Source organism: Acanthaster planci, linkage group LG14, assembly GCF_054643075.1.
Source record: "Acanthaster planci isolate LZ-2023a linkage group LG14, COTS_SCS, whole genome shotgun sequence".
NCBI classification, from domain to species: Eukaryota; Metazoa; Echinodermata; class Asteroidea; order Valvatida; family Acanthasteridae; genus Acanthaster; species Acanthaster planci.
In genome coordinates this window covers 14006533-14028024 of record NC_141790.1, presented here as the reverse complement: position 1 = coordinate 14028024, position 21492 = coordinate 14006533, and the positions used below count along the sequence as shown (strand labels likewise).

Genomic DNA, 21492 nt, shown 5'->3' with positions numbered 1-21492 from the left:
GCCTTACTGCAAAAACAGTTTAAGTTTCCTGCTCAACTCTTTACTTTACCAATATTTTATGACCACGTCAACCCAACTATACTGTGGCTCTAAAATTCCTTGCACATCATGATCTGAAGAGGTCAGAACAAAATGGAGTGCATAAAATTGTGAAATAAACATGAAGTGGTTTATTCCAATTATCTTGTCCATTTGAAACTCCTCGAAACTGTAACAGCTGGTTTTGTTTCAAGTGTATTCTGCACAGGACAGGGCAGCCATGACACCCTCCCCTTAAGGTTTGAGACCTGTTAGCAGTCCTGAATCCTGCAAGTCTAATACTTGTCTGCATACAACCAAAAATTGTAAGTTGGGACAAATCAGTTTGAAAGACACATCTGAATTGAAATACTTAGTTAGAAATTTACAGTTCTGCAGCATCACCGAGTGTGACACTGCAGAACTAAATTAATGACAAGCAAAGCCTCTGAACTTAAAAGCTCATTCAACTTTAGTCAGTTTTTCCATTCAATTTTTGGGCACTCTCTCTCCCTCACTTTTAATGAATAATCACCAGATTGAGGTCATATCTAAATAAAGAAATTCTGTTGTCCCTGTGCCACACACAGAGAAATTCTTGGCGTGCTTTTGCATACAGTGGCAGCCTATGATCATTGACGCTCCTCAAAAGAATACACAGATATGGATTTTGGAGGCTTGTCTGATGTGACGTGGCCAACCAGGGCTATTGTGCAGGTGCAGTGAGTGCACAGGAATTATCGCACATGTGCCACATGGTCTTTGACTCGAGCGCCAAAGCCTGCCCAACCGACCGACCCGACAGGCTGGAGTATTTATGAATTATTGATGGCCCATTGATTGGCAAAAGATTGCGACACACTTTTTCCCCTTCCCTATGCTGGTAGGAAAGATGGAACGTCCCTGAAATTTGTGTGCACAGTGGTTGACTTTGTGCCTTCTGGTTTGATATGATTTTTTTTAAAGGCATGGGGTATTGCGCAATGGCCTCTGTGAAGTCCCATTTTATGAGTCAAGAAACTCACGTTGTCAAAGTTTTTCCAAATTCAAATTCAATGCAGTTCCACACCAAGATGGCTATGGAATGTTTGCCTACATGCACATGGTTGAGGAAATATACCATAGTAGTAAATCAGAGCTGTACTGTATAAATCTCAACACAATACTTTGATGTAGCATGCATGTAATTGTTAATAGACACAATTCAATGCACTGTATTTAGCTTTAAGTTTGAACTACGATGACAGCTTGATGAATTGAAATGAAGTTTCCCCGTATTATTTAAATTGAGTTCAAACTCAACCTTTAAAAGTAGGAAAGTGATGATGGGGAATGTTTGTAACTGGTGACAACTGAGCGGGAAGGAAGGAGGCAGGATACAAGAAAGGCTGCATCCAAATCTGGTATCTACAGCTACATGTAGGTCTAAATCTATGTTCCATTGGAAACATGCTGAGATGCGCTGACAATAGATGTAGCTGTAGCTATGAAAACCTGTTTCAGACACAACCTAAGCCTAAAACAAACATGTTGCCAAGACCAGAATCAACTCCAAAGAATGTCATGTTCCAGAAATACGTACCTGGAATCTTATGTGGGACTAGTACCAGTTCACTTGAATCTCATTCGATAAAAAGTGCACTAAAAATGTAAACGTATCGGTACATGCATTTGAATGTACACCATGTACCATACATGTACATGTACCTAGTGCCGATACCTACAATACCACACCGTACATTTGCGCTATTACATGTACAAGGATATTCCCAAAAGAAGCAAATCTTCCATAGTCAAAGCTATACAGGTGTGTATGGATAACATTGTTCACAATTTCTTATTTTTTATAAAGCCTATTACTCTAATAACCTAAGGCCTCGAGTAGTTTCTGAAGAATCAAGCGGATTTATTTTTGTCAAGTGCTAAAAACTTGCTCCTACAGGTACCGGTAGGTCATACTCAATCCTTGGCAACTAGAAGATAATCTTGGGATTTCATCCTGTGATGATTTGGTGGTTATTACCAGTGCAATAATTAGCCCCGCTTTCAACAATGACGTGGGTTATGTCTAATCTGTCTTTTGACTGCTACTTCTTGACAAGTACCAACTAATCCTGCTAGCCTGATAATCTCCAAGAGGATTCTCCATTGAAAAGTTAGAAAGCAATTGTCCAGATCAGAATTTTGCCCCAAATCCTGGGATCTTAATTCTTATCCCTAGATACTTCCATACAATCCGTTATCAGAGGTTGTAATGGGTATGGGGAGAAAATCCAACAATGTACTTCCCCAGTGAATTCGGGTGCAGTCATATTTTGAAATATGGCCAAAAACTGTTGGAATGAAACCTTTTGCTTTTAAAGGCTCTTCTAACCTAGTTTACATTTTTTGGGGCCATTTGGGAAACAATGTTGGTATCATTTACGCGTACACATGCATGTAGGATCTGACTGTGGACAACTACATACATATACCTCCAGTACATCTCCAGACACAATCCCGGATCACAGAGTGCCAGCTTTCTCCATGTCCAAGTCATTCACTGTACTTTGGCTTATCAGTGGTTGGTTGTCAGTACAAAGCAAAATAATAATGCACTAAGAACAGAACACCCAGTAGAACAGAACACCCAGTAAAACAAACTACTAGTACGAATCCTCAATGAAAATACAAAAGAAATACAAAGCAAGTAAGTATTTTGTGGTGAAAATCAAACACCAACCAAGAGTGATATTTCTGCAAAACTTTGGTCATCCGCACAAATTGTAGGGAATATGTAAGGGTGGAAGTTCCATATATACCAAATACAAATTTTCCCTCAACCAGTAAAGTGTAGTGGTTTTCTAGCCATCATAGGGTGATAAGATGTATCTATAAGTGTACATGTCCTAATTTATAAAAAGGCAAACTAAGCAGGGGATGCTTAGAATTTTTCAGACCAGTCTCACAGGGTTTGTGTGTGAACTGTAAGTGCACTATTCAAAAAAAAATGAAAGCAGAATTTCACTTCACACGATGTACGCATTCTCTCCCCGACATTTTATCCTTATAAAGTCACTTCTGGCTGCTTGGTCGACCGCCTACATAGTTTGGAGGCTTTGAAGATAGTAGGCAAGTTTTAATGATCACAGCATGCTATGTAGTCACATGGGAGGAGGTGCACGGTTTAGTTATGAAAGCATGGAAAAGGTACCGGTCTGATTTGAGCTAAGATCTCTAGGATACAGAGTAGAACAATTTTGACCCCATTCTGTTGGTTTGGGTCCTCTAATGAAAACTCACATTATTGTGAATCACTCTTACTAAACTTCAAGATGCCAAGTTTTCATAGTCATAGTCTTACTTGGGAATTAATGCACTACAGATCTACACCAGACAAAATAGTCATAACAGTGAACACACATGCCAAGTCACACATTATTTAACAGAGTTCCAGAATTACATCAGCAGTTTAAAATTTCAAATGTTATGAAGTTTATCAATGTACCCTCCGACACAATGTATACATGCACGCGTCATGACTAAATATCATTGCCACAAAAATGACAACATTTGTGGAAATCAGTTAACAATTCTCAATACCTATTTTTACGCGAGTGGTCATGCTGACAGTAAAAATAACATGGGTAATTCTGGAAAAATATAACTGTCCAAACGGTTGCCTGGGAAAGATTTACTCTGTGTACGGTGACTCAAAGTGTTCACGGGAAGGCACACTCTCTCCCCAGTTTTTCACCCGTTTTACTGAAATAAATCTGGAAGTGACACTTGACGGAATGTGCCAAGAATTTATATCATTCTGAACACAACTGAACTGGATAGTTATTTTAAAAAATTTAGTTTATTACTGATCTGACCATATGATCCTTTTTATATAGCTCCAAGTACTGACCAACTCTGGCGGGAGTATTGAAGTAAAATATTTCCGTTGCCAGTTGTGGTTAGATATTATAGTCTGCAAACAATCTATTTCCGTTGCTAGGTGTAATTAGATATTATAGTCAGCTAACAGCCTTCTTTAAAAGAATGCTTGAGAAGAAAATTTTTAAATAAAGGAGAAAGAACAAACATGACAAATGCCTGCAAAGAGACATGATGATGTGAAACTCTAGCCCTATGGGTATTGCTAACATCGTTCGGTACTCACGTGCAATGATGTGTAACACCTCGCTCGGCACTGTGCCTCTAAAATACTGCCATACGTAGTCCCAATGGATCCAAGAAGTACTCCTAGCAGAGCTACACCTTTCAATCTCGTCATTTTCTCTGTCGAACATGAAAAAGTTTCCAAAAATGGCGGAATATGAACAGGGGTTTCAACCCCAAAACGTCCAGGAGTTACGTCTACATAGCACAAATTCAATGGGCCATGTACTACGCCGTATTGTAACCTTTACTTATTACACTGTATACGCAGTGTGGCTAGTAGTGCCGGCTTGCTTAGCGCTCGCTAGCACTCACGCTGGGTGGGTTTGACCATTTTTTACTAACGGGGAAGATTTTATGAGGGACTGCCATTTTGAGGCCGATTCATTCACACTAAAATACTACATTCAAAATCATTAGAACATTATATGGGGTCCATTATTGATTTTAAGGAACTGAAATTCATGCACTGATTTTATGTTCTTCTGTTATGGGTATCAGAAAAAGAAATAAATTTAAAATCAATATGATGGACTCCCCTACAATTCAATGAAGTAAGCAACTATACCAGGCTTCGATAAGACCACGCTTATGATTGGTCTGATGGTTGATTGAATGCCTACTGGTGAAGTCCCTCGGCCGATAGCTTGAGAACTATACTACACAAGGGCAGCTAAAGGTCCTTTCACATGCAAAGCTTGTTGCAAATCCGCAAGCCTTAAGACCATCAGGAATTCGCTTGCCCCTTTTATGTCGCGACCCTCTTTTGGGGAAAGGAGATCGAGGCAGTGTTCAGGATTTGATCCGATCTTTCTTATAAACTCGGGCGGAAAGGAAGATAGATGGATGGCCCCCGGAGGTTGTGTTAAAGAGAGAAGCCGACATGGGCAGAAACTAAAGCAGAGCTTTGGAGCAATTTTTTGAGTAACTTCCCGCCAAATCTCTGAAATCATTTAAATTTCCAACAAAAACTGTTTGGCAAAATGTATATAAAACTTGTCGATGGGGTTTCCCCCGCAATTGACCTGATCTGTTTGCCTTTCTACTATCTTTTCTTTCCTGGTTCATTTTCACTGTAAATTAATGAAACTGATTTCTCGATCCTTATCAAATGTATTACAACATGTAATACATGTAATTCGATGACTGAAAACAAGTGCGCACCGAACCATGTAGCTTTTAGTTTTAAAATGCGTACATTTTCGTACTCTTTACATCTTCAAATTCAACGTCTTCAAAAATAACACAGAATTATACCCATAGGCAGCATCTCTAAATGTGCCTTGACTAAAGTGTATAAATTCAAATTGATCCATGACCTGCACAATTTCACAACGGTATCATTATGACTGATTATAACGGTCTACGCTTTCTTGATTTGATTAACCATCAAAGCAAGAGGTGATCAACTATGATAAACTGGTTTCAGTCTGTTCTTCGTGGGAGACAAATTACACCCCGGGTCATCAACGGGCGACTGGCCGGGCGCTATTGCCAATGAATGGAGCTTTATAATCCGATAATCCGTTACATCGGCTAAGCTCAGACCCTATAGGGCAGCTTAAAATATTCGGGATGACCTTGTTTGAAGCTCGGTTGATGGCTTGGTAGCATCTAGTCTACAGCTTTGCTCAATGATCGTCGATCGATCAGGAAGGGAAAGAGCTCGAAGAAAAGATAAACGCACAAATTCATACAATCACTCAAATGGTTTGTCCCCCTCATTGTAGTGTTCCGTGTTGATGACCTCCCCCCCCCCAAGGATTTAGGAAAATGAGGATGTGAACACGTCCAAAACCAAGAATTCATTAATTTTTACCATGAGGTCATTTTCTTTGGAGTTCATCAATCATAAAAGACTGCATTAAAATGCAATTCACGAACGTGATGCAGTGGGGTGAAAATATACGAATTTTAACATCAACGTGTTTTTTTTTGGGGGGGGGATTAATCAGCAATTAATATATTTACAATTGCAACGGACTCCTGTCTCAAAGTTTTCCCTTTCCCTTCGAGCGACCTAGTGATTTCTCCAAATAAAAGCGATTTTTTTTGTGGTGTTAAATGTTGGACAGAAAGCTGGGATTGAGGCTTTCTGTCCAGGAAAGAGTCGTCAATCAAAGAAGAGGCACAAAAGTCGTGCCTCACCTGTCAGATTATGATGATCAACATCGGATGTTTTCTGTGGGAATAGTGCACTGATGGTTTGGGAGGTAATGTGAGGATGGAATAAAAGTAAGGACATGAAAGAAGATTCTGCAATACCTGTGGTACAAGGTCGACGATCCGGATGAGATGGCCACAAGGAATGTAATGAGGGAATTTATTTCGTTTCCATCCTGTGGAAGGGTAACGTTGTACTTGTATAAACGTCGAGCTGGACCAAGCAATTTTCGAAGCAAGCAAGCTCCTTTGGCCAGAACCGCTGATTCACAAACGACTATCGTGAATATGAAAAGAACGCGTTATGGTCGCATCGCTACCAATTATTGGTTTTTTTTTCAACCGATGAGGGGGTGCTTCTGCTCAGGGCGAATTAGTAAAAGTACCTTTTTAAAATCGAAGATTTCCTGACCTAAGGAAAATATTTACCAGATTGAATGCAATGTCTACAAAAAAAAATTTTTTTCCTGCCCAAAGTCCCTACTTGTCCGTTTGCTCTCCCACATTCCTCTCGAGAACTTTCAAATAGAGGGCGCTGTTCCGAAGTACTATCCTTCTGACCCGTAGTGGCACACGGGTCTCTGGTTTTACCCATTTTGTCGCGGAGGACTGGAAGTTCAGCCTGAATGTCTCTTTTTGTTACATGCATTTCTTTTCAATGCCATTCAGCCTCCTTTTCGCACATTTATATGGCAATTTTTGATATGTTTACAGTAAACTTTCAATAAAAGAAATCCCCACACTCTTCGATTGTCTGGGCAAGAAGCATGTCAAGTGCATTTACGAACTAATTATGAAAAATGTTTTTTTTTAACGAAGCGATGTGTCGCATCACAACCAGTTGTAAATACTCAAAAGTAATGACTAAGACAAAGTTATTTCTGCAAACACACACAATTTCACATTTACAAACCTCTTTATTAGACCTTTATCCAAAAGCAACTCCATACCAAAATGAATTATACATACAGCTTAGGCTGGAATGAAAAAAAAAAATCCCTTATACACTACCAAGCAAAAAGCCATGTCCTCTCAATATTTGTTTGGAAAACAGATACAAAATCTACAAAGAAATATTACACTACTAAGTTGTTACAAATGACCAAGGAAACACTATGCGTTCCTGGCATGGTTGATACCTTGTTCTGTAAGGTTTGAAAAAAGGTTTGCACTCAGATTGGCAGCTTATTTAAACCACACATTGATCTCCATCTTTTTTCGAACGAGCCAGACAATTTCATAGGACTATCACACAGGAAAATTTGATGGCCATGGAAATAAGACCACAAAAAAAAAAAAATAAAGAAACTGCTTTTATGCTAAATACACTTAGCTGATCAAAAGTTTCACGTAAACTGCCATAATTTGTCCTATTCAACAATTTGCTTCAGCTTAGCAAGCCATCAAACCAGGTGCATTAAAAAAAAAGGCAGATGGAAATCTACACCATCTTTTTTTCTATAATCGAGTATTTTGAGGTAACTGCCAAGTCATAATATGAAATGAACAGACTGAACTAGGGCTGTACAAAAACATAAAAAAAGCATGAAAAAAGGACACACGGATACGAATATTACAAAAATAAGGATCAGAACCTTGTTCAGTGTATACAAAAAAGACAATTCGAGGTTAAACGTTTTTGATTACGCATGTTTCCAACATCTAGTAACGCATTCATACAAAATCATGCAAAATATATTGACACTCTTTCTGCAACGGCTATATAAAAAAAGCACCTTAATAATTAAATGAATACTCTAACATTACTTCAACTCAGTCAGGCATGGTACTTTATATGAACAGGTTGCTGGGAGAAACCCACGCTGTAACGAGTTGTCACACCAGAGGGGTCAATAACATGCAGGTGATGTTAGAAAATGTAGAACAGGAAAGGGTTTAAAAGGAGAAGTCACATGACCTTAACATCTCAACTCTGCCTCATCCCTGTGGTAAGTTCTGCAATAATCTGCAAACGTGCTATGATCACTTAGGAATTGATTCTCTTCTCTATTCTGTTCAAATATAAAGTGGGTAAATTTGACAATTTCAGCGAACGTCCTTAGCCAAAAATGATCACCAAACACAAAACCCAGGCTACATGTACATTGACGGTGTATTTTAACCACACGAAACTAGGCAACCAGGAGAGAACTGATGTAAAGCTCCTCGCCTTAATTGTTTGTATAAACTTCAAAATGAGAAGCCTTGTTGTGAATTATGTCATAAATCATTCTGCCCATCGAGTAACTCAAATAGCATGACACTACTCTTGAAAATCGGCTTTAAATGAAACTCCTCATCCAATCAAACCCCGGCTGAAGCCCTTGGCCTAGAGGTTTAGCTTTATAAGGTGCTGGCCAGAGAGCTGGTTGATGAACTTTTCTTTGTCATGTTTGTGCAATTTGTTTTATAGTGCCACAGGCAACGAAAACATGGATTACCTTCAAGTGCTACCAATGTTTCTACGCAGAGAGCATCAACCAGACTGGGAAAGAGACTATACTAATACCAGGAGCTGTAAGAGCTATAGACCAATTACACCCGCTAAGTCAAGTGACCTATGGTGGGTATTAAATATCAACAAAGATGGCATCCACCAAAAGCAAAGTGTTTCGCAAGTATCATTTACCAAAAATAAAGCCAACAGTAGGTACCATACTCAGACTACTGATATGCTGGGTACATACCATAAATCAGCTTTATTGTTTGTAAACAACACTCAAAACATACTTTGCTGTGGAAGTGAGACCCGCAGTAGGTCACGTGACTTAGCGAGCACTATCGGTCTATACTTGCTTGATTTACTGCAGTTAGCACACCCACTGAGTGCGAGTTCCAGCCAATCTTTCAAAACCTGCTATTGCATTAATCGCACTTTTTACACATATTCGTCAACACAAACCCGGGGGATTTAACATATTAAAGAATAAATTACCAAGGCTACACAGAAATTAATTCGATATTTTGTCATACATATACCAGCATAAAAAGGAAAAGGGGCAAAATGTAAGTATGTACATACAGACCTAAGCATTTTCTACAGGTGCATGATTTCATATCAAATAAAAGCTTTACGCATATCAAATTCATGGGAGGAAAAAAAGCTGAAATACACAAATGTCGTTCTTAACTTGCCACAGAAGGGAGTGAAGAAGTCAAGTTTACTTTCATTAGAATGCACTATATGATACAAAACACCCTTTCACTCAATCCAACAAGCTGCGTTTATCAACTAAAAGATGGAGCAAGCTTGATCATCATAGGCATAGGGATTCTACAGAACTGCTTGACCACTAGAGGGCGCCATGTAACTGCCATGCATTCCTCTCCCTGCAAAAACTTAAAATTCCACTTAATTTAAACAGCAGATTCTGTTGCAATTTTTCAGATGATATATATATGAAAATTTAAGTAGAAAATTATACAATCTGCAAGAAGTCATTTTTAAACCTTACAAACACAAACATGATACAATGTCTAGCCCTCTACCATAAATGGCAAACAAATAAACAAACCAAAATAATGATTTAAAATAACACTTTGGCTGTGAATATCTTTAGCGGTATATTAAATCTGGGGACCAGGTATACTTTTAGTGGCGTATCTATCAAAGGAATGTCATTTCTCAAGAGTTATCCACTCTGTTGTTGAAAGTGGTTAAAGTCTTCATCTTGGGGTAGTTCTTCACTGTTAGTTTACATTTAATAAATGTCAGGTTCTGTTCCAAGGAAGAGTTGTGTAGTTACAAGCTTAATATATTGGCCAGTCATTCATCTCCTACAAACCAACAATTCAAAGCCACACAAATGCACAAATTCACGATTGGGCAACCGTGGATCAATTCTCCTTTACTGCCATCCTCTTCCAGATTTCTTTTGGCACCAATCTGAACCCCTCAAAAATCCTATGATGAGTGGAAATTTGGGCCTTTTGGCATGGATCCCATAGAATCTGTCTACACTATCCTAACAGAAACCGCTAAAGCTAAGTTCAAATTGCTTTAGCTACGGTTGAAAATCATTTTTCCCATGAAAACCACCAGCTAGTGGCTACAACTATATCCCATAGGCTTGTGTGTAACATAGCCATAGCCACATAATTTGTCCGCAGCCTTACTCAAAATGGATACTGCTTCTATTAGCATAGTCATTGTTCTTCCGCAAAGAACAGATAACCCTAACCCTTTTGGCAGAACTGGCCATGTTACCAGGAGAGCTCAATAACCACCGCTGACAAAATTTCAGCCACCAGCTTTGCAGGAAGCCTTTACCTGTATAAAGTTGCCACGAACCACTAAAGAAAAAATTCAAATATCAACAATGACCAGGACTATTACTCTTTACCTTCTGAATATTATCAGAGCATGAAATTACACCACAAACTTCATTTTGGTTTTACATTTACTTGGTGGAAGAGTGGACAGCAGTTGACATACATGTGAAATGGCTCTGATAGGGAAACAAACTTCCAAGTTGTTATACAATGTGCAGCCGCATGAGGACAAAGACTTAGAGGCCAGTTGCGTAAAGCTGCATGTTTCAAACCTGCAAGTCCCCGCGTCAAAGACAGACTCACAATATTTTGCACCTGTGCTTCTTGGGTCTGGGGGCTGCGTTTGGTGTCAACACCACCCTGACGGCTTCTTCAAAGATCTGCAACGGGAAGTTGGAGAGCAAGTGTAAGGGATTCAATCAGTGTCTAACCTTACATCGTAATACTTTTTAACATTTTGTTGGATTCAAGGATTCATGAAGTTAACTCGCTTATTCATGCACCTTGATACCCCAGCTTTAAAAAAAAAAAAAAAAAATATCATTGCTTAGAGGCAGATCCAAAAAAAAAGAAAAAAAAAAGAAGAAAAAAAAAGAAGAAATTTAGGGTGCTTATTCAATTCAGGGTGAGCCCTGAACTGGTTCCTAGAATTACCTTCATTCATAAAACAAGAACCCTTCTTAATTCCAAACCCTCGGCTGTTATAATAGAAATAGTACTGAACCCAACAAATTGCAACAGACACAAGCATGTAACTGTAGTCAGAGGCCCAAGACTGGACAGGACCGATCAAACTCCAAGTTCACATTAGACTTTGAGTCAGTTGGCATGGATTGGTCAAGGCAATATAAGGGTGACTTTTGGAATAGCAGTACCAAGCTTGACAGCATCAAGCACAGTCCAACACATGGCACCACTAGCTGGTCACTCCAGGGAATGTCTCAAAAATGTTCCTCCTCAATCAAAACCCAACACCACAGCCCTGGGCCCTTGTTCAATCCAACAATGTTGAACACGACATTCAAACTGTATGGTACTGAATTGGCCCAAACGTGACAAACCTACTACTTGGAGGGTAGTTAGGGTTAATCTGGTGGGGTAAAATGCCAAGCAATCTATTCAGCTGATGCACAAGGATCTCATTTCTTTGTTGGTCTCACCTGCTTCAGGCCCTTCTGTGTCAAAGCTGAGCATTCCATGTACTTGTAGGCACCTGTCTTGGCAGCAAGCTTCTCTCCCGCCTCCTTCTTAAAGGGCGCTTTGCCTTGCTGAGACAGCCTGGTCAGTGTCTCTCTGTCTTCTCGCAAATCAATCTTTGTTCCTGATGATTGACAAAGATGATACACCACCGTTACTTGGAACCCTCTGTCATGTTTTCAAATCTCCAACCGATAGGGGTTCAAATTTGCCAAACTGCAAGTGTACTACATGCTTAAGGGAGACCGAGTTGTACGCATACCTTTAAAGAAGAAGGGAAAAAACAGGAAAAAAACAACCAATACGGAGTGCCATTCGTGACTCACCAACAAGAATGAAAGGCACTGCAGGGGCATGGTGCTGCAACTCTGGAACCCATTTTGTTTGTACGTTGGAATACGAAGGGGGTCCCTCAACACTGAAACAAACTAGGAAGATGTCAGTCTGTGGATTGAGAACACACACATACAGGAAAACTTCATAACAAGGTCAGGATATCAAAAATGCCATTACATTTCCATGTTTTCTTCTCTTCAGTTAATTTCATGAACTCAAGTGTCTCAAAACTACCCAATATCAGATGTTCACATTGAGGTTCTCTTATCCAACCTTAAGGTACACTTCAGTTAGTCTAATACCCCAAGTAACGAGGGGAAAGGTCCTAGAAAGTCCTCCATCTCGGTAAATTCTAAAGGATTATGAGAAAGTTAAATTGAGTCACATTTATTTACTACTTTGGCAGTAAACTACAATCTGAGTATATTATAGCAAATCTCCACCCCCCTTCCAATTTCTGTTTGCGGTAAATTCTTTGGCCCACCCCTATCGGCAACCAATGTCTGCACCTGTGGGTAGGACAACGGTCGCAGTCTGTCGTAATCCTCCTGCCCTGCCGTATCCCACAGCCCCAAGTTGACTGAGACACTGTCCACTTTGATCAGTTGTGAAAAATTGTCAAACCTGCCATGGACAAAATGAAAACAAGAATTTCAGGGGAGTTTAGTGTCAAAGAATACATTGCAAAGCATTTTTTAACATGAGACATCGCTTTCACTTTTATTTTGACAGGTTTCAAAGCCAGGTTTCCTCTTGTGTAAAATCAATCGACTGTTTCATTATGACTCCTAAAATACAACCGATAAAAACTTCAAACTTAATACATAATCAAGGCCATTCATGTGAGTAAAAACATGCCATTTGTAACACATTTCCATTTTACTCCTGAAACTCCCCCCCGGGCTAGTTCATAAACCAAAAGACCGAGATCAGCTGCCCACATAAGTTTACGGTTGAGGGAAAAAATTTGCTCACACTGTGGGCACATATTCTTTGGGGAAGGCATTGTGTGTGTAGGACCATAGCATGCAGGTCTTGCCAACGGCACCATCCCCGACTACAACCAGCTTGACGTTCCGTGCTGTAGCCATGTGTGGAGCACAATCTCCGTTGTCTGCTGGGAGAGAAGGAGATCACATTATTAACTCAAACCAGGGGGTTTTGACCGACACTTGGCAAGATGTTAAACATAAACCAACAAAGTATGAAAGTGTAAACATACACAGTGTAATTTCGTATCTTTCATGCCGTTTTAATAATGGGAAAACAATCCATGATTATGCCCATCGATATTTGAACACTGATATTTTGGAATGCAAATTCACTAGCTGTAAAATGTGCATGTTCCCTTGACTAAATGCAATGGATGGCCAACGCCTGTCAAAATGAACTTAATCTTTGATAAAAAACTACAGCTTTACCTTCAACTGTTGGATCTGGGTCCATAAAATCAGACACCGTGGACCTGTGTGTAAAGGTAAAATGAAGAAACAAGTATGAAGTATTTAAAACGTCACCCAAGCACCACAGGCATTTAGACCCAAGACCTTATTAAACCTGTTCTAAAACAATAAAAGCAGAAATGGATTCATTAAGTAAATGTAAGTAAGTAAATGCTGGGACAAGGTGTACCAAGCCAGGCCACTGGATATGCACAACAGAATTGTTTCAGCGTGTTTCTTCAGGTTGATATGAGCAGGCTTGACTGTTTTTATGAATGGACAGCACCTGTTTAGTACATTCTTAGTAAATTTTGACATCCAAAGCCGTTACTTCATTCCAAATGGGGAATTCTATAAATTTACCCCAACTAAAAGCACGGTTATTTGCTCTGTAACATCCTGGAATCTGACATTTAAGCATCTGCTGTATCACCTATATTAAACATGTACATGTACATCCATATTGTGCAGTGGAACATTCAGTAAACGTATACCCAATGCACCTATGCCCATATTATGCAAATATAACAAGTGCATTTTCAGTGAACAAAATGTGACCATGTACAATCGCTATTGAAAGCTGACAGCCCAATTGCACAGAGCCCTCTGAGTCACTGCTTGTGTGGTTGGTGCATGTTGCAAGGGGCAACACGCTCCCTTAGAACTGCGCCCATTGTACATGTACAGGCATGCACATCGTTGTCATGTACACACACAGACATGGAGCCCAGGGCTTGTCACCTCAGTAAGATGACCTCAGATTTAGGTCAATTCCCAAGTCTATACATTATGTAAATAGACTGACTGCAGGCTTATGTCATTGGGCAAGGTTCTGGACTGAATGCAGGTTTTTCTTTCCAGTAGGCAACTGAAACAATTTCTGGAGTTGTCCATTTGTGTTCCTTAGGACCATTTAGGGGAACAAGAAGGAAATCAGCTGATTTCAAGAAAAGTGATACGCCCAATGACTGAGAACATTGACCCTGTCACCTGTCAGCTATTTCTGAATACACTTGACCCACGGTACACTGCCTAAACATTACGTATTTATTAATGAGTCACTGAATACATACATCCTTGAGAATCTCTTACATGTACAGTACCTGTAAGGCTTCAACTATTCAAATGACAGAAAAACCAAAAAACCTGTTTTTCAAAAGGAAAATAAGACAGCCTCAGAAGGTGAAACAGTACTGGTGTGTTTTCGTTCCTTGTTGCAAGTCATACTGAGTGTAGTGCCTTGTCCCAGCCCTCCTGACCGATATCTCACACTGCACTGCCTGCCTGATTAGTCATGGAATAAAAAGCTACACACTGGCCACCTCTAATCAAATCCTTAGTCATATATCTCACGTGTGTGATGCATGCATAGCGATGCAGGTACAGGACGTCCCAAGATTTGTAGGGAATAGTGTTACTAACAGATCATTCTCATTTTGCCCACAACCAGCGTGGGCAGTCAAAGTTTGCAGAAATATCACCTTTTGATTGGTTTTTGATTTGACCTCAAATTTGTCCAGAACTGACATTTGTCCCATTGATTTTAAAAAGGGTTGTATTTTCATTTAGTATTTCATAGTACTTGCATTATTATCTGGTGTTCTGAATTCAGAGAGTTGCGTGGGATTTTTAACATTTTACTTGTCTACTCAAGGCTAGCTATAGTTTTGGTAGCCACTTGTAGGAAAAACGGGACTGTGACGTCAAAAGAGCAGAGCCTATACTTAAGTGCATGCATGTACATGTATAAATGTATCTATTTCCATGAGATTGAAGGCTTACTGCAGATTAACTTTTGATAGATTTGATAAACTTGATTTGATACATCTGGATCAAGTTCTAATTCATTTTGTGCCCATTCAGATTTTTTTCTTTTTCGACTTAAGTGCCTTGATGAGACTTTGGGGTCTAATAGCACAAAAAATGCAGGTGCAAAGTCAGCCCATTTTGGGGAGGAATGAAATATTTACAAAACAGGTGTGCAAATAATATCAATGATTTTTTGAAGAAAATTCTCTGACTAAATTTCAATTAGCCTTTTATGTTCTACATGTATTATACATGTACAATTTCTATGGTTTGCTTTTCATGCCTTAGTAAAAGCCTACCAAGTTTTACATTTGCTATTAAGACTTACAGGTACAATACTTCATAGGTCTTTGATAAACAAAGAGGGAACTTACAGTTAAAAGTCAATGTCCGTAGTAGGCATGCACCATGTGTAGATGTCTGCATGTAGATGTACATGTATGTACCGGTACAGTGCAAATCACACAGCTTTGTGACTATGCATGTATGCACGTTACATTATCCGTTTATATGGCTGTGCAGAGCAAGCTATTTTTAGTTCATTTTTCCCCCCTGATCATTATGCCCAAAAACTGCACAGTGCAACCCAGTACAAGGACTATGGCCTCTGTTTGCGTAAAACCACAATTGCCTATTGTGCAATGCTGTTGATTCCACAGTATAAGCCAGCCTGTACACCTGACCTCAAATGGGCCCTCAAATGCGGAAGTAGTGCAGGAATTTCATGGCCATATTTCCTGTGAATAAGCACACGAGGGGGCTGCAATCTGCCAACATGGTGGGATGGGGGAGGGCAGTCTCCAACAGCTACATGTACCTGTTTGATTGGCCTCATGGACACAGTTCAAGTGCAGAGGATCTGATGGGGCTCATGTAGAAGATTTTACATTTCCTTCTCATCAGCTGATATCACAAACATTACACACAAAGTGGGCAACATCTGACCTAAATTGTCTCCCATGGTCATGATAGTTTGCTGGAAGATTTTGAAGAACCATTTTGCACGTATTTACCAGAGTTACTGACCTGCAGGGCCCAGTTTGATGTCTCTAATCCAACCGAAAGCAGTGCACACATACATGTATCTTAATAACGAATGTTGGCCTTAAACATCAACTAGACTTTGCTACAGCAAAGACGGGCAATCGTAAAAAAAAGAGAGACTCATCACAAGCATTTTACATGCATGTACTGCTTGTTACCGGTCATCATTTGACTTTTTACAGCACAGAACAAATAATTTTCGGCTTCTGAACAGCAAGGCAGAGCACATGTATCTGTGTCGGTGCAAAGTGAAATAAAAACAAGAAATGGATTTAATTCTAGGCAAAATAATTTTCACTTCCTTCTTAAATCTTTCCACGTCAATTAACCTGTGTTGAATAAATAGATAAATCTAGTTGATGTTGACTGCTTTGAGATAATAAGACAGCAGACACTGTAAAAGAGATGACGCACAGGAACAACACATGAGTTAAGTTGTTGATGAGTCAAGCAACGCACACGTACATGAAAGATCAAAGTTTTGTTAATCAGTTCAAATCAGTCAAATCTGTGCAGAGACGGACTGAAAGTATACTTTTGTTAAAGTTAAGGGATCAACTAAAAAAAGTAAGTGTTTCTCTGCAATATGTGCTTCAACCAAACATGAGTCCGTTAACACAAAATCTAATTGTGCGGACAGGCTCTGGAAAAGGAAAGACAGTGCCAATACAGGAAGTGTTTTATGTTCTTATAAAACATGATGCATACGGACAACATGTGATTTATGTGTAGTCACAGCTACCTGGTAAAACATCGAGGGTTTCCTGAACAGGACATTTGGGATTGCGTTAAGCTCCCCCAAGGGCAGATCTAGACCAAAATTTTCAAGATGGGGCGAACTCTGTTTGGGGGACCCAAAAATTGATTTTTTTTTTAATGTAACCTTTTTGTGGCCTTTCTGAGCAGTGGCGTAGCCATGGAGGGGCCTGGGAGGGGGGCACACACCCCTCAAATTCCCAGTGCCCCCCTCCCAGCTATCCCCCACTAAAAAAAAATGGATGAATGGATATTGAACAAGGCTAATAAACCTTACCCCCAAAAGCCACACCACAGAAAGCCGGTACCCCCATACAATGCTGGTGCCCCTTTGTAATCCCCCCAGTAATAAAATCCTTGCTACGCCACTCTTTCTGAGGGGTGAGGCTACATTTTGGGACTTCTTAAAGGGAGGAAAATGTCTCCTGCCCATGCCTTTCTCTCATTATGGGAAAAAAGGGAAGGGTTCTTTCTCGGGGGGGGGGGGGGTTCATGGTCCCAAATGGCCCCCCCCCTCGGATCCACCTTAAGTCTTCAAATCAAAGAAACAAGTTTTTTTTTTCAAATTTACACCCAGATCTAGAGACTGACTTTCCAATTTCTTTGAAGAAACCTGATACTAGGCAACTTGCATTCACCAAGCCTGTCTTATCCTTACATTAATACTTCGTCTACAACATGTACACAAAGAGAAACAATGAAGTTCAAATGAACTGACACAGGAAATGTGTAAAGTTCTCACAGGAATCTATAGGTTACATCAAATTGAGCACTGACATCTATGTAGTGCAAGTACACAAATGCACAGATCTGAGATTTCCTTTGAACTTTCAATTAATTACCCGTTTAAACAGTTTCAGTTTTTGTACAATGCCAACTTGACATCTCGAATCTGTGCACAGGATGGCCTATGTAAACCTCTAACAGATTGAATTCTGCTTCTTATGTCAAATGCATGAACATACACACACTTACAGGTACATAAATAATTGGAATGAACAAAATGAAAGTCTGTATTGCTCCACGTGCATGCGGTCAATCAACAGTGCCTGAATGTATGCACACAAAGCTCTTGATCGAAATTTATTCAATTGCCTTGGTAGGCGACGAGGAAGTTTAAAGTAAAATTCATGGCAAAGAAATAGATTGTGAGTTCTGCAAGCAATGTCAACTGCTTCCGTCTTTTAACCAAGGGAAGACATTCACTGTTGACTTGAATAAACTCTCTGACCAAGTACATGTAACGCCCTTGCTTACTAACAGTTTAAGGAGTTTCCGCAGAGAGAAACAAATACCTTGTCAAAGTCAATGGAGCTGGAACATACATAAATGCATCAACTGCGTTTAAATTTCTTGGGGGGGTCTTTCATCAGAAAAATAGATTCAAACTTTCAAAGTGGAATAATGAATCATTCCCTTGGAAAACTTTAGCCCATTAGTCTTTGATGGTGTTGAGAAAGGAAATTAGAAATGACAGAAAGTGTAAGTAAATGTGTATGTTAGCTAGGTGGGACTCAAGGGACAAGATAAACGTGTACATGTACCTGCTCTATTCAGCTATTTAATGTTGAGTGCTGGTCAGCCAATCCTGGGCACCAGTTGAGACAGAGTACCAGTCTGGGGCTGTACCTGTGGTGAGCTTTGAGCTATCCAACTAATTCCTTGTTTCTTTGGGCTTACAGGCTAGAACCAAGTTGAGTGACGTCAACTTGAACCATGGACGCTCGGGGGGGCTGCTCAATCGATCATAGGGTACTTCCTGTGGATGTGTTGTTTGGACACCAGTCAAATTATCATTGCCAACTTTCTGACAGGATACCAGTTGGATGAGTAATGTTGCTGTCAATTTGTCTTTCTGTTCTTTCTATCAAGCGCATTATGCCAAGGAACAAACTACTGATTCTTGGCTCAAACGATGACATGTATGTTGGGAGTTCATGACTTTATACGAGGAAGTTATTATTGACAGAGAAAAGTTTGACACAATTTGAACAAGTTCATCACCATATGCACCTGAAGAAAATGCATAAGGGTAATTCCAGAAATTACGGGTCCATTTTTTGTCATGTCCCTGTTACATCTGACAAATGATTTTGTAAGTTCAGAACACATTTTCCAATTTCCAAGAGTGATGAATTATTGCAATTTACCTGCCAAATAAATAGCAATAATATGAAATCAATTCCGGTGATATTTCCATGTCAAATAACAAAGGTCAGATGTAACAGAGACAGAAAAAATGTCCCACTTTTGGACCACTAATCTCTGGAATTACCCATATAACAAGCCCAGGGGAAATACCTGATTTACTTTAACAACCACAAACCCATCTAAATTGAACTTTTGCTCAGCAACAGTTTTAAATATAATGCAGTGCTGGATCACATAGAACATGTTATGCCCCAACTATAACATCTGTCCCAAGTATCATTGGGACGGTTCCAACCATAGTCCTGCAATTTGGGCTGTCCCAACTATAGTTGGTCAATATTTACAGACAATTTTTCAACCTTCTCCAAGTTTTGCAGCTCACTTCCGACAGAATTCATCCCAAAATATGCCAACCTAGCATTTTATCCAAGATGCATATATACATGTCTATGTATGATTCTTCCACCACGTTATTCATAATTTCAATAACGTTGACACGTACTATAGACTGTATTGGCACACTTGCACATGCCCAACTGCAAAACCACGGTTGGGACAGCTGTTACAGCTAGGGTATAACAAAAACACCACAAAGTCCCCCTAACACCAGCTTATAATGTAAAATGTTTACACTGTGTTTGACAATTTCAAATTTTGAAATGGGTTGATACCCAAGAAGAGTGTGCATGTTGGGTTCCCATCAGTCAACAGATTCCTGCAAAGCATTGCCTGTCAATCCTGTGCATAATCTGAGACATTATTTCTCCTACACAAATGTGACTAAAAAGAAACGGTGAGAATGATCGACAGGCCATTCTGCATGATTGAGTGATGGGATGCAGCGATCTGTTACTGATGAAGATCAACTGAAAAAGTGACTGTGCCAAACATTGATACAAGTAAATCTAGGAATTTGCCAGGCCAGCTATGATTGTCACAAAACTTTTGAGCCCAAAGTATGTGATCCTTGCTTTCTGCACACGACAGCATTAATTGTGTAATGAAGCAGAACTTTGGCATCAGCAGACAACTTTAAAACAGAGAATAATCTTTGCCACTTTTTGGGTTTAGACATTTCAACGTACACAGCAGTATTTGGTCACAGACTTCAACTGAAGGGCAACAAGCTATAACGTTAAATATTAACATTATTCACGCTTATTAATATTAGGGTTTGTATCAATTCCTCGTCACTCGATTGTAAAATGAAAAACTGAAATGACCGTGATGATGACTGGTCATGGCTGCTGATCCTGCCTTATCACGTCATGACACACAGGCCTAGTCATACATGTAGGTCCTAGGTAAGACACTTTACTGACACGACACACTGTCTGCATACACAGCACAGAGTACCCAAACAAGCCAAAATAATGTGAATAAAGTATGCCTAAATCTTTATGCACACTGGTAGTTGTGATGTAGCCCACATGTGTGATGTGGGAAGAGTTCCACATACCGGTACGAATGCCAGTAATTATTCCTTACAGTGACCTATTAGCCATTAGAAAGCAAAAACATGTCCAGAAAAGTTCAATTTAGGAGGGAAAAACAAGTTGTTTAAACCTACTTAGAAAACAAGTTGAAGTTAGAATTTTCGAACCAGTTCCATAGGGTTTGTGCACAGGGTGTCAAGTGGCGTTCATACTATATGGAACTCTTTCCTACAGTGTAAATCACTGAGTGTGAACATAACAGACCTTGACTGGTTTTGTGCAGGCAATGGTTTTAAACATTACCATGGCAGTGGCCAAGCATGATGCAAAACATGAAACAAGGGCTTCGCCTTCAGCTTACGCATGCTTGTTGTTACTGTTGTCGTGTTAGGCCCTGGAGCCGTACAAACTCGAATTCTCACTCTCACAAACAGATTCAAATGACAAAAGAAAATAACGGTGACATGTTAATATACTTGCCTGACAACATCCATGCGATGTCCAACACACGATCACAAAATATGAAAGTGTTTATTGACGAAAAGCATGAATTCTAGAAGATTTTTCTGTCGACAGGACAGCTGACTTGAACTCCACCCAAACTGGCCGAAGAGTGAGTCAAGTGTTGCTTGTCTGCCAACAGAGGGCGGTAAATAAAGACAGATTAGTCAACAGTCTGGTGGAAAAATTAATAAATGAAAAATCACCTTTGAAGTACTGCA

The 21492-nt window shown here is 39.7% G+C and overlaps 2 protein-coding genes across 9 annotated transcripts in view; both read right to left on the bottom strand.

Annotated features, from left to right (window-relative positions):
- Positions 1-4440, bottom strand: part of anos1 (anosmin 1) — a 38217-nt gene extending 33777 nt beyond the window's left edge. For both annotated transcript variants that reach the window (XM_022239496.2, XM_022239497.2), the window contains exon 1: positions 4166-4440. In XM_022239496.2, the coding sequence (XP_022095188.2) occupies positions 4166-4279 (114 nt within the window). In that variant the 5' untranslated portion in view covers positions 4280-4440. The remainder of the gene's footprint in view (positions 1-4165) is intronic.
- A 2784-nt stretch (positions 4441-7224) lies between these two features.
- Positions 7225-21407, bottom strand: LOC110981674 (ras-related protein ced-10-like). 7 transcript variants are annotated; one of them, XM_022239448.2, is made up of 8 exons: positions 21247-21407; positions 18728-18938; positions 13554-13597; positions 13108-13249; positions 12642-12756; positions 12123-12240; positions 11760-11920; positions 7225-10979 (listed from the first exon to the last, which is right to left on the bottom strand). In XM_022239448.2, the coding sequence occupies exons 3-8, from the start codon at positions 13576-13578 to the stop codon at positions 10899-10901; spliced, it is 642 nt and encodes a 213-aa protein (XP_022095140.1). In that variant the 5' UTR covers positions 13579-13597; positions 18728-18938; positions 21247-21407; the 3' UTR covers positions 7225-10898. The 7 variants fall into 7 exon arrangements, with proteins under 7 accessions (XP_022095140.1, XP_022095145.1, XP_022095138.1 ...); XM_022239453.2 differs by having other exon boundaries at positions 13108-13246; XM_022239446.2 differs by lacking the exon at positions 18728-18938 and having other exon boundaries at positions 21251-21407.
- Between the last annotated feature and the right edge of the window lie 85 nt (positions 21408-21492).